Below are 12,950 nucleotides of genomic sequence, written 5' to 3'. Positions count from 1 at the left end.
TAAGCTGGTATCTCAGTATCCACTAATGGGAAAGGATTGAAACTTCACACACTAGTTCACTGTCATGATATGACATGCAGTGCAAAGGGTCAATAACTCAACTTTGCATTTTACAAAATTATGCCCCTTTTTCAACTTAGGAGTTTTTGGGTTAAATTCTTATATGTAAGCTGGTATCAGTACCCACTCATGGGAATGGATTGAAACTTCATACACTTGTCCACTGTCATGAGCTGATAAGCACTATGCAGGTTCCATAACCCTATTTTACTTTTTTATTAAATTATGCCCCTTTTTCGACTTTCTTATTCATTCAAGCGACAAGGCTGTTAAATAGTCGAGCGTTGCTGTCCTCCGACAGCTCTTGTTTAAAAATATCATCTATAGAGATCTTTTTAAGTTAAAAGATAGGCTTTCAGCTATGCAACCAATGTGTCTTTTCTTATGAACCAATCGAAACCTGAATTAATTGTACATAGGGCTTCAAAAGTACCATAAGAAACAGACACCCCTTGACAAAAATGTAGACTAGCCAGAAACAATTAGCCAACATGTTTGAAAGCCTATCTCATCAGACGTTTTACCATGTTATTTAAAGTTTTTCCATTATCTCGTTTTGTTTTGTTCTTTCATTGTTCATTGCAAAGGTTTTATTGGTATGAGTATACTTTCACATAACCTTCCATTTTTCCAGTTCAGTGATACGATCTGTTTGTTGTTCTGTTTTTGAATTTCCATTATTTCTTATATTATGTGTGTTTTACATATTGATATAGTTAATGCATGTCTAGAAGAAGAAATTCTATTTTTCTAGCTAATTTCATAGTCTGTGAACTTGAGTTTTGAGACCAGTCTCTCAGAGTGCAGTCATTGGCAAATCTGAAAACCAGTCTCAGAATTGAAGCCTTGCCATTGGTTGATTTCGATGCAACCAATCAAATGCTGGAGTGCAGGCTGATCATGGTCTTCACTGATTACTATTTAGTAAACTTTCAGTGAACACTCTGGTACATGTACTACTCAAATGGAATGATGGACCAGTCCATTTTAGAAATTGAACAGGGTAAAGGTTGATGTTAAAAGATTATATAAGGCCAGAAAAATAGATTTTCTTCTGTCTTGTATGTGAATGTGAAAGTGTTGTATAGTGATATTTTGATAGAATTTACTGTTGTATTGTTGTATTAAGTTTAAATTGAAAAAAAAAAACAACATGTGTTTCTCCATACTGGTTAAAGACACTGCTATGTATAAAAGAGGTATTAATGAGAATGAGCCGCATCATGAGAAAACCAACATAGTGCATTTGCGACCAGCATGGATCCAGACCAGCCTGTGTATCCGAGCAGTCTTGTCAGGATCCATGCCGTTTGCTTTCAAAGCCTGTTGCAATTAGAGAAACCATTAGCGAACAGGTTGGATCCTGACCAGACTGGGCGGATGCTCAGGCTGGTCTGGATCCATGCTGGTCGCAAACACACTATGTTGGTTTTCTCATGGTGCGGCTCAATACTATTTACAGAGTCCACTTAACAATGAACATGAAAAATGACCAATTCCTCAGATACAGCCATAATTTTGCTTTTGAAGTTTGTTTAAAAGATAAGATTGTTTTACTTGTTGTAGATGCAAATGAGAATATCCGGCTGGAAAGTTTCTGTTTTTACGGCAAATGAGGATCTGCTGAGCTACAGCAAGAGCAGTTACCTGAGGGCCAGATATTTCTTTTAAGTACTACTTCATTGAAGTGGCATATGACTTTATGCATTAATTCCTAAATTACTGGATGAAAGTCATCTTACACACTGAGTGTAAGACAAGTTTTCCCAGCACAGGCCAAATCATGGGAAAATCCAGTCTGGCATGCTTTGTCTGTTCACATGCTTTGAAATTTCATTCAGTCCTGATTGATACCAAAATTACTAATGAAAAACATTCATTTGGAAATTCTGAAGCTCTGTATCTCGATTTTCAATGGATAAAGCATTTTGCTTCTACATAACTGAAATTTGAATTAAAAGTGATTTTTTGTGTGCATGTTTTTGGAACCGGACTTGAAAATGTCTTAGAGGTAGCTGGAATTTTTAGATAAGCCAGTTTGGGATATTCAGTATAAATTAATATTAACTTAGGCAGTAAGGGGAAGCAACTGTATTTAAACAAAGGCAGTAAGGGGAAGCAACTGTATTTAAACAAAGGCAGTAAGGGGAAGCAACTGTATTTAAACAAAGGCAGTAAGGGGAAGCAACTGTATTTAAACAAAGGCAGTAAGGGGAAGCAACTGTATTTAAACAAAGGCAATAAGGGGAAGCAACTGTATTTAAACAAAAGCAGTAAGGGGAAGCAACTGTATTTAAACAAAGGCAGTAAGGGGAAACAAATGTATTTAAACAAAGGCAGTTATGGGAAACAACTATTTAGACAAAAGCTGTGGGGAAAAGTGGAAGCAACTGTATTTAAACGATGGCAGTGTGGGGAAACACATTTTCATACATTCACCTTGTAAGTGTTGTCACTTTATATTGTGTCTAGGATCACCATATTGTGAATGACCCTTCATACACCCCATCAAGGGCTGGCCTACCCCAGGTAAATCTCAGAAATCCATTTCTGCATCTTTCATTATGAGAGGTTGAGATTTCATACATGTACGGTGAACACCCCTTTTGAATCATGAGTGGTGCTGATGGACTAGTCCATTTAAGAAATTTAGCAGGGTGAAGGTGAAATAAATGTCTGAGATGACAACATTTAGAATATTGCTGTTTGTGAGGTATAGCCTTAAATATTCAAATATACCTGTGAAAATAAAGTCACATATTTCAAATGTGTAAATTTACATGCACCTAGCAGGTTGATTTTAAGTTAACATACAGTTTAGCAGAAGATTATTATTAAGTAATATGTCCTTCACTTGCCAGTCAGTATTTAAAACTATTGCCTGAGATCTGAAGGACTGAAGGCAAATGTTTTTGACTATTGACCGGCAATCCATTCATTGAGTGCATTATTACATGACATCAAGACTAAATTTTCAAAAACTTTTTTAACTCGACTGTACAAAGTATATGGAGAGCTATCCTACTCACACTGGCGTTGGCGTCAGCATCTTTCCGAGTCCCCAAGTTTTTTTTACACTTTCTCTTTTTTCTCTGTAATTTCTTGATAGATTTGCTTTAAACCTAAAATATTTATTCCTCATCATCACCCACATCATATGGCACAATGACCATAACTCTTACACCAGTATTTCATTAATTACATGTATCTCCCCTTTTTTACTTGGAATTTCAGGTTAAAGTTTTGTTGCACTTTCACACTATCACAGTTATTCTTGAATAGATTTGATTCAAACTGAAAGTAGTTGTTTCACATTGTCTCAAGGTCCATAACTCTGGTACCAATATTTAATGAATTATCCCCCTTTTTGCGTAGAATATCGGTTTGAAGTTTTAATGCACTTTCACTGTATCTCAATTATTACTAAATGGATTTGATTCAAACTTAAAGTAGTTGTTCAACATTATCACTCACTTCATATGACACAAGGGCAATAGCTTTTGCAACAATATTTCATGAATTATCACCCTTTTTACTTAGAATTTCAGGTTAAAGTTTTAATACACTTTCACTCTATCTCAGTTATTGCTAAATGGATTTGATTCAAACTTGAAATAGTTTTTTCATCTTATGACCCACATCATATGATGTGCATAACTCTGGCACCAACTTTTCATGAATTATACCCCCTTTTACTTAGAACTTAAGGTTAATTTTGATGCATTTTCACTCTATCTAGTTATTACGAAATGCATTTGATTCAAACTTGAAATAGTTGTTCCACATCATCACCCACATCATATTACACAAGGTGCATAACTCTTGCACCGATATTTTATGAATCATGCCCCCTTTTTGCTTAGAATCAGACTTATATAGATAGCAAATCTTTTGTTAAGCTATGGAATGGTCAATAGCACACAGACTATGGACTGGAGATTATATAAAGGGTCATGTTAACACAGAGATTTGTTACATGTACATTGTATGAAATCACAGCCTCTCGGTTGTACATTTACAAATACCTGACATGATATACTCTTAGATTTAAGTAGGGCTGCTGTATCAATGTATAGACACGTCTGGAAGATTTAATAGCCTCTGTTTAACTGTGTGGTTGGGGTAGCATACTTTAAATCACTTGCCCCTCACCTATGTGGGTCAGAAATTTCACATGGGGGCGCAGAGATTTGCAGCTGGCTTATGGAAAGTTGGTGGTTCTACCTAGGTGCTTGCCTTGCCCATGACCATGCAACAGCGCCTGCTTAGCTCAATAGGGAGAGCACAGATCTAGGGATCTCGGGGTTGTGAGTTCGATCCTTGGGCAGGGTGTATGTTCTCCATGAAGATTCGATAGAAGACATTGAATCTGAAATCATTCGTCCTCCACCTCTGATTTATGTAGAGAAGTTGGCAGTTACTTGTGGAGAACTGGTTTGTACTGGTGCAGAATCCAGGAACACTGGTCAGGTTAACTGCCCGCCGTTACTTAACTGAAATACTATTAGAAGACGGCGTAAAACCCAAAACAAACAAACAAACAAAGCAACAGTGCCAGGAGGGGGAACCTGGGGTCTTTTTCCTCCACCAAACGTTGGTAAAGTTGCCATATCACCAGAATATTGTGTCCATGCAACTCAAAAAACAAACCCCCAAAAAAGTGTTGCTGTTAACCATAAAGTTTATGTTGATGCAAATTGTCAGTCACTGAATGGACAGCTCTGCTTGTAGATTCCTTTCTCGTTTTATTGTTGTTGTCTTCATAAATGTAATACCTACCATTGTATAGCACAGCCTGTATAGCAGGTGGGATCGTGGCCTTAAAATAACTAGACTTGTTTGAGGGTGGGTCACTGTTTATGTGTCATAGATTTGTTTGAAACTTCTGGGAGTGAATAAAAATGTACATATTTTTTGCTGGTATCAACAAAAAGATTTTATACATTTCTGATAAACCATGCTAATCATTCAAAGTAGAATTTTCATAAAATTTAATGTTGCTGTTGGAAAACATTATTATTTTTTTGTAAAAATTTTCATAAAAAGTTGAAAGAGATTTTTTATCAAGTTTTTATCTATAAGTAGGATTAAATAATTCTGAGTAAGTTCAGTGAAAAGCCGCCTTCAGCACAAGTCTTTTATTTAAAAGGTTTAGATATTCATCTTGGATAACACTATTTTAACATCATGCCATTGCATTTTAACCATGATTAAGGCCTAAGAAAAAGGATTTGTTTCCAGTATCATGCTGAGAACAATTAGGGTAGGTAGGTCAGTAATTTTTTTTTTTATATCATTATTTTGTTAAGTGGGACTTATCGAAAATTATTCTTGTCAATGAATCAAAAAAATGAATACAAATAAGGGGATTATGTCTTTACAGCATCAGTAAGTTGATTTCTAAAATCACTGACCATGTTTTAAGCATGAAAAGTGCAGTTATATATACAATATTTTGTTAAAAAGTTGAAAAAGAATTCTCCAAGGGTCAGGCCTAAAATTTAGGATAGGCCGGGATACTGGAAACAATTTTTTAGGCCTGATCAAAGTATGTATATTCTAGATTATATAACCTTTAACCTATCAAACACTGCTAAGTCTATGCTTGAAGCTTTATGTTAACCAAAATTGCAATACATTTACTGAAAAAATGTGAAAATGATATAGGAGAAATGTGAAATTATAAAAGGTGAAAATGTGAAAAGATAAAGGCCGGGGGGGAGTAAAGGGTGAAAATGTGAAAAGATAAAGGGGGAAATGTGAAATGATAAAACTTAAGGAAAAAGCGTGAAATGATGAAGCAGGAATATGAAATGGTAAGGAGGAAAATGTGAATTATGAAGGCAGAAATGTGAATTGGTAAAGGGTGAAAATGTGAAAAGTTAAAGGGGGAAATGTGAAATGATAAAACTTAAGAGAAAAGTGTGAAAGGATGAAGGGGGAATATGAAATGATAAAGAGGAAAATGTGAAATATTGAAGGTGGAAATATTAAATGATAAAAGAGGGAAATGCGGAGTGATAAAGGGGGAAAATGTAAAGTGATAAAGGAGAAAAATGATAAAAGATAAATGTCGGAAATGTGAAATGATATTTGGGAAAAAGGGTGATATTTATTCATGTTTAAAGCAAATAGTGCGAACTCTTTAATTTCATTGCCTTATGGCTAAAACTGCTACTTCAGGTAATGAATAAGGTAACTTTGTAAATAAAAATGGGAGTTTACATGTTCATTGGGAATAGATTTTGCTGATTAACTCCTGGGTAATGTCCACAGAATTAGTTTCTCCTGAATAATATTGATTGTATTATTTTCTTTCAGTAAACCAGTTTTGGTTAACATAATGTTTAAAAATTATTTATCTAAGGCAGCATGCTATAGTCTGTTTAGTAAGTCTTTATGTTATATTCTACATGTATTTCAAACAGTTACGTAGTTAATACTTACGTTTGTGCTTATTTAAATCACCTTTCAGTTCTGGCTTATTTAAACCACTTTTAGTTCTGCCTTCTGGCAAAACTTCTCTGGTTTCATACATGTTCCCTATGGACCCCAAACCCTTGATTTTAATTAAATTAATATAAGATTACTGCATAGCTTATTTCTAGTACTATGTCTGGATCATAAAGTTTGTTTCAAACAGTAGGTATAATAATCCCACACAGGTTAAATGAATTTTTTCTTTTTCAAGTAACCAGAACTATGTTTTTTTCTGTTGCTTTAGATTATCTGCTGTAATTACCTTTAATGAATTCTGCTGTACAGGACTGGTGGTTCAGTAGCTGTTATGCTGGAGAAATGTTAACTTTTGAAAATTAAAAAAAAAATATTCTGTAGTCTATTTCAAAGTTAAATTAGTAGTTTGATATGAAATTGTGTCCAGTTTACTTAGTAATTTACTAGTAATTTTATATTAATGTATAGGAAAATTTTGAGAATTTCCAAAAATAGTATCATAAAATAGCCCAACTGGTTAAGTCAGTTGAACCTAGCACATGTCACTCTACATGACATGTTATGACATTGTGTTCAATACCTGACTGAGGAAAATGTATTTTTAGCTCATCTGATTTTTTGAAAAAAAAAAATGATGAGTTATTGTCATCACTTGATCAGCGTTGGCGTCGGAGTTGCCTGGTTTTATGTTTAGGTCAGCTTTTCCCCTAAACTATCAAAGCTATTGCTTTAAAACTTGCAACACTTGTTCACCATCATAAGCTGACCCTGTACATCATGAAACATAACTCCATCCTGCTTTTTGCAAGAATTATTGCCCCTTTTGGACTTAGAAAATCAGTTTTCTTGGTTAAGTTTTATGTTTAGGTCAGCTTTTCTCCTAAACTATCAAAGCTATTGCTTTAAAACTTGCAACACTTGTTCACCATCATAAGCTGACCCTGTACAGCAAGAAACATAACTCCGTCATGCTTTTTGCAAGAATTATGGCCCCTTTTGGACTTAGAAAATATCAGATTTCTTGGTTAAGTTTTATGTTTAGGTCAACTTTTTCTCTTAAACTATCAAAGCTATTGCTTTGAAACTTGCAACACTTGTTCACCATCATAAGCTGACCCTGTACATCAAGAAACATAACTCCATCCTAGTTTTTGCAATAATTATTGCCCCTTTTGGACTTAGAAAATCAGTTGTCTTGGTTGAGTATTATGTTTAAGTCAGCTTTTCCCATAAACTATCAAAGCTATATTGCTTTAAAACTTGCAACAGTTTTTCACCATCATAAGCCAATGCTGTACATCAAGAAACATAACTCTTTCCTGCTTTTTGCAAGAATGATGACCCTTTTTAGACTTAGAAAATCATGGGTAGGATAATATTTCTATTATACAAAAAAAATCAGATGAGCGTCAGCACCCACAAGGCAGTGCTCTTGTTTTGATTAATGATGATTTTGAAACAGGACCAGTATATCTTAATTCATTTCTCCTCCATTAATGTGAGGAAGTTGCGGGGAACAAAAGCAGAACAAGTTAGCACTGGTAATGGACAATAATTATTACAACATGTGGAGAAATAATTTGACTTTGTCAGCATAAAAATTTATGTTTCATAGAAACCACAAAAATTGGTCTCGTGTGAATAATTATGATTTTTTAGTAACTAGACTACTTGTAAATTATGTAATTTTGTGTGTTTGAAATTTTATGGTTGGGCAAAAATGTCTATTTTGTGCAAAATAGAATTTCTTAATTTTGTGTCAGAAGGGACTGTCAATTGAAATTTTTTTTTTTTTTTTTTTTTTTGTGATTCAATACTTTGGATTTTTGCAGCTGTGAAATCCAGGGAAAAATTAATCTTCGACAACTAATGTCAGAGTCCTGTTTAAAACGGTATGTTTTGATTTTAGGATGGAGCCCTGAATGAAGCCCCTACAATCACGACATACAGGGCTGTCAGCTCATCACAGAGTGGGGGTTCTGGAGAACCCCAGAGGATCCCAGCATCATTGAAAAATATTAAACGTCTCAGTACATGTGAAGATGTTGTCACCTTAACTCCTTCTAGGTAAGAGCGTCAGAACTTTCCAGCACTGTTGAAAAATATTAAATGCTGCAGTACATGTGGAGATGTTGTCACCCCTTAACTTCTTGGTAAGAGCATCAAAACTCATTGAGGGGGTCCTCCATGATCAATTTCCCAGCATCCTTGAAAAATATTAAATTCCTCAGTACATGTGAAGATGTTGTCACCTTATTTCCTAGGTAAGAGCATCAGAACTTGTTTTTGGAGGGGGACCTTTGAATTGAGAGCAACTTAGGTCTCTGACTTCCAGTTACTTGCGCCTTATCTGTTTGTTTGAAGTTGCTGATTTTGAATAATTTTCCCCAAGCCCATGTATCTTAAAACAAATCCCATCCAGAGTCATGAAACCTCACAGGATTTGACCTAGAGTCATAAGACACTATAGGAGTCTTAAAATATAGCATTAATTAATTTTGAAGTTCTGCACCTTGTGGTTTGGGATTTCACTGTACACAGCTGGACCCTTTAAGTTTGTGTTGCATATACATGTATTTTAACGAATATTTCACCAAGCAGGGTTCGCACAGGTCTGGAAAAGTCATGGAAAATGAGATTTGTCTGGAAAAGTCAGGGAAAATTGAATTTTTGCATTTTGTCATGGAAATGTCATGGAAAATTAAAATATCGTCATGGAAAGTAGGAAAGTGATCTGGAATAAGTCTGTATGTGCATAAAACGATTACATCTGTTTTAATTTAATATCAGAAAAGTCCAGATTTAAACGCGTAATTGAACAATAAGTAATTTACGTCAATATTGGGGTCGAATCTGGTTGGGTACGAAATGACCGTTAAGTTAACTATTGCACCGTTTCCGGTTTATTTTCGTTGTACTTTTAAAAACGAAACTAAGCGTGAAATAGCTAAACCAAAAAGAGGTTGCCGATACAAGGAATGAACAGTACAAAGCATGGTTAAAGCCTTTCAAGTCGGATAACAGGAAAGCCTTATGCACCATCTCTGACAAACTTATCGATCTGTCAAATATGGGCGAAACTGCAATAAAATCGCACATGAAAGGTGGAAAACACGTTGCAAGCATTGAACTCCGTGATAAAACGACAAAAACATGTGACACATTAAAATCTTTTTTCAAACCTGTGGAAACAAAATGCGAGGAAACTGTCGTGTCTGATATGTGTATTCCCCCACCCACTCAAGAACAATGTCCAAGACAGAGTGCCAGTGGGATAGACTCCTTTGTGTCTAAGGAGGATGTAACAAGGGCTGAAATATTATGGACACTGAAACTAATAACATCACATCAATCATACAAATCTTCTGCTGACAGTGATAAACTTTTCCAAAAAATGTTCCCTGATTGCAAGATTGCTCTTTGTATGCCAATAAAATGAGTGTATCATTGCATTTATTTCGAGTTTCGTATGTTTGGATTGCGTCATGGAAAACCAGGCAATGTCATGGAAAAGTCATGGAATTCTTGTATCCAAGATCTGTATGAACCCTGACCAAGTGTCATGAAACCACAGGGACCAGGTAGTTGGGGGGGGGGGGGGGGCACCAGTGTATTTTAGATATGCATATCAGGGCCAGCTTGTCATTCTTTTCAGTTTTTGTATCCTTTTGATGTGTTGGTATTTGAATACTTTCAGTCAAACCAGTGTAGAAAGCACGCCACCAGAAAGTACGAGACCATCATCTACATCAGATGCAACATCAGACAAGGCTTTCGTAAATAGTAAAATTGCCGCTTTTGAAAATAAAGGTAGTTTTTCCATATGAGAAGGTTGAAAAAGTAGATTGTGGAAAAAAGTAGAACTTGTGTATATGTCAGTTGTGTCCTTTGAATTCTGATATTAACAGTAAAATAGCTGCTTTTGAAAATAAAGGTAATGTTTCCAAATATGAAGGTTATTCAGCAGAAAGAAGTAGATCTGAGCATTCTTAATTTCATGTACATTTCATTTTGTGTTTTTGTTGAAATGACCATTTTTTGGAAATGTTATATGAGCTGCGCCATGAGAAAACCAACATAGTGCATATGCGACCAACATGGATCCAGACCAGCCTGCGCATTCTGGTCAGGATCCATGCTGTTCGCTAATGGTTTGTCTAATTGCAAAAGGCTTTGAAAAGGGAACAGTATGGATCCTGATCAGACTGAGCGGATGCGCAGGCTGGTCTGGATCTATGCTAGTTGCAAACACATTGTGTTGGTTTTCTCATGGTGCGGCTCAAATAACGGATTTCAGCATTTTACTATTGAACATTAAAGGTAGAGAAGTTTTATTTGTTCAGTGGGATTTTAAAATTTTTCTAGCGCAATCTGAAAAAGTAGTCCCTCCTGATTGTTGATGATTTCACAGAAATATTTTGGTAAATAGTCATGATACAAAATTAAAATGAAAACACAAGACACATTAGTTGATCTGTTTCTGAAACTGTTTGAAAATGGCTTACAAAGCAAAATTCTTAGTGAGACAATTCTAAAATTCAGCAGTTGTTGAAAATGATGTACTGTTATATGGCTACAGGGTCAAATAACAACAATACCAATGACATGGTGACTTCACCAACCAGACGACAGTTTGATCGGAGGTCATGGTCGGGCAGTCAGGAAAACCCTCCTGATGTAATAGCCAATGGTATTAAAGGAACAAATGAGGTAAGTGATCGACAGAATTTCTAGAAGTGTTTTAGCTATCCCCAATGATTGGTACTTCTTTTTTATCGTGCTTTGGTTAATTCTACATTGAAAAAATTGTGCTTGGGTTCTCAAAAGAAACTTTTTATTATAATTATGCTAATTAAAGTGACAAAAAATGAACAGGATGTATGTGCTTGACCTCTGTGAAAGATGAAGTGGAAATGAAAGCATTTTATGGATTAAAAACTAATATTTTTCATGGTCTCTGCTGAACAAAATAGTTCCATGAATTTCAAACAGAATTACAGTAGGATTCTACAGTGGTGTGGGGTCCCAAGAAGTCATACAATATTTCCTCTAATGACTTCTTGGGACCCCAACACCACTGTGAGTTAGAAACCTACCATTGGGGGATGAATTCTTTCAAATGAGAAGCCATCTAACTGGCTTAAGGAAAGTATGTGGTTCTACCCAGGTGCCTGCCTTTACCTGAAATAATGCATAGAGGGTCACCAAGGGTCTTACTCCACCATAAAAAACTGAAAAGTTGACATAAGACCTAAATTGTATTAATGTGACACAAAACTCAACATAAACTAAAAAGAACTCAGAAAACTCTGAGAGAACCCATTCACAATTTTTTCAAAGCTTCATTTTAAATATTCTTCAAGCTTGTCTATGACTATTACTCTGCTAGAAGGCTTTTTGCTTGCTGTCTTATTTCATTTAATAAAATTTAGCATTTGAGCCACACCATGAGAAAACCAGCATAGTGTGTTTGCGACCAGCATGGATCCATACCTGCGCATTTGTGCAGTCTTGTCAAGATCCATGCTGTTCGCTAATGGTTTCTCTAATTGCAATAGGCTTTGAAAGTGAACAGCATGGATCCTGACCAGACTGCATAGATGTGCACTGGTCTGGATCATTCTGGTTGCAAACGCACTATGTCGGTTTTCTCATGGTGTGGCTCATTCATTAATTTGAATATGACTTTCTAATGTTATTAGTATTTAAATATTTTATCTTCTTGTCCACATCATTTTATAGACAGTTTAACCTTAGATGCAGGGGGCATTTTGCAATCCATATGGTCATGCGTTATATTTATATGCATTGTAACCAGTTAATATTTTAGTAAGAACATATATGTATGGCTAAAATTATGAAACCCTATATTGATTTACGCCTTCCATTCAACCAGCACTAAGCAAATATTGCTATACAAACCAAAATTGACAACTACCAGACAAAAAATTGATAGTGGTAAGTCTAATGGGCTACACATAAATTGGTAGATTTCGGACACCCAGTTTGTGGAGTTTTAAATAAGGCACTTAATATTTAGGAAATACATGAACACTGAAATTGTGATACAATGATCCATATTGATGCAAGCTAAAGTTTTAAATGTTTGTGTATTTGATATTTTGGAAACTACATTGGAACAGAAGATGTTTACCTTGCCGGGGCAAAATATATAATAAGAAAGTTCTGTTTTTTAGCTCATCTGATTTTTGGGAAAAAAAGATGAGTTATTGTCATCACTTGAGCGGTGTCGGCGTTGGCGTCGGCGTCAGCGTCTGCATCGGCGTTGCCTGGTTAAGTTTTATATTTAGGTCAGCTTTTCTCCTAAACTATCAAAGCTATTGCTTTTAAACTTGGAACACTTGTTCACCATTATAAGCTGACCCTGTATAGCAAGAAACATAACTCCATCCTGCTTTTTGCAAGATTTATGG

At 35.4% G+C, this 12,950-nt stretch overlaps 1 protein-coding gene across 7 annotated transcripts in view; it reads left to right on the top strand.

The window, feature by feature from the left end:
- LOC123542122 (coronin-1B-like) overlaps nucleotides 1–12,950 on the top strand; it is a 204,828-nt gene that overhangs the window by 157,966 nt on the left and 33,912 nt on the right. For 6 of the 7 annotated variants that reach the window (XR_008368703.1, XM_053531837.1, XM_053531841.1 and 3 more), the window contains 4 exons: nucleotides 2,533–2,589; nucleotides 8,426–8,583; nucleotides 10,214–10,326; nucleotides 11,096–11,226. Coding sequence is in view for 6 of the 7 variants with exons in the window: in XM_053531837.1 (XP_053387812.1) it covers nucleotides 2,533–2,589; nucleotides 8,426–8,583; nucleotides 10,214–10,326; nucleotides 11,096–11,226 (459 nt within the window). In the remaining variant the exon portion in view is untranslated. The remainder of the gene's footprint in view (nucleotides 1–2,532; nucleotides 2,590–8,425; nucleotides 8,584–10,213; nucleotides 10,327–11,095; nucleotides 11,227–12,950) is intronic. The other variant, XM_053531839.1, reaches the window with a different exon arrangement.

The sequence above is a fragment of the Mercenaria mercenaria genome, chromosome 19 (genome assembly GCF_021730395.1).
Source record: "Mercenaria mercenaria strain notata chromosome 19, MADL_Memer_1, whole genome shotgun sequence".
Classification (NCBI taxonomy): domain Eukaryota; kingdom Metazoa; phylum Mollusca; class Bivalvia; order Venerida; family Veneridae; genus Mercenaria; species Mercenaria mercenaria.
This window is presented reverse-complemented; position numbering and strand designations above follow the sequence as displayed.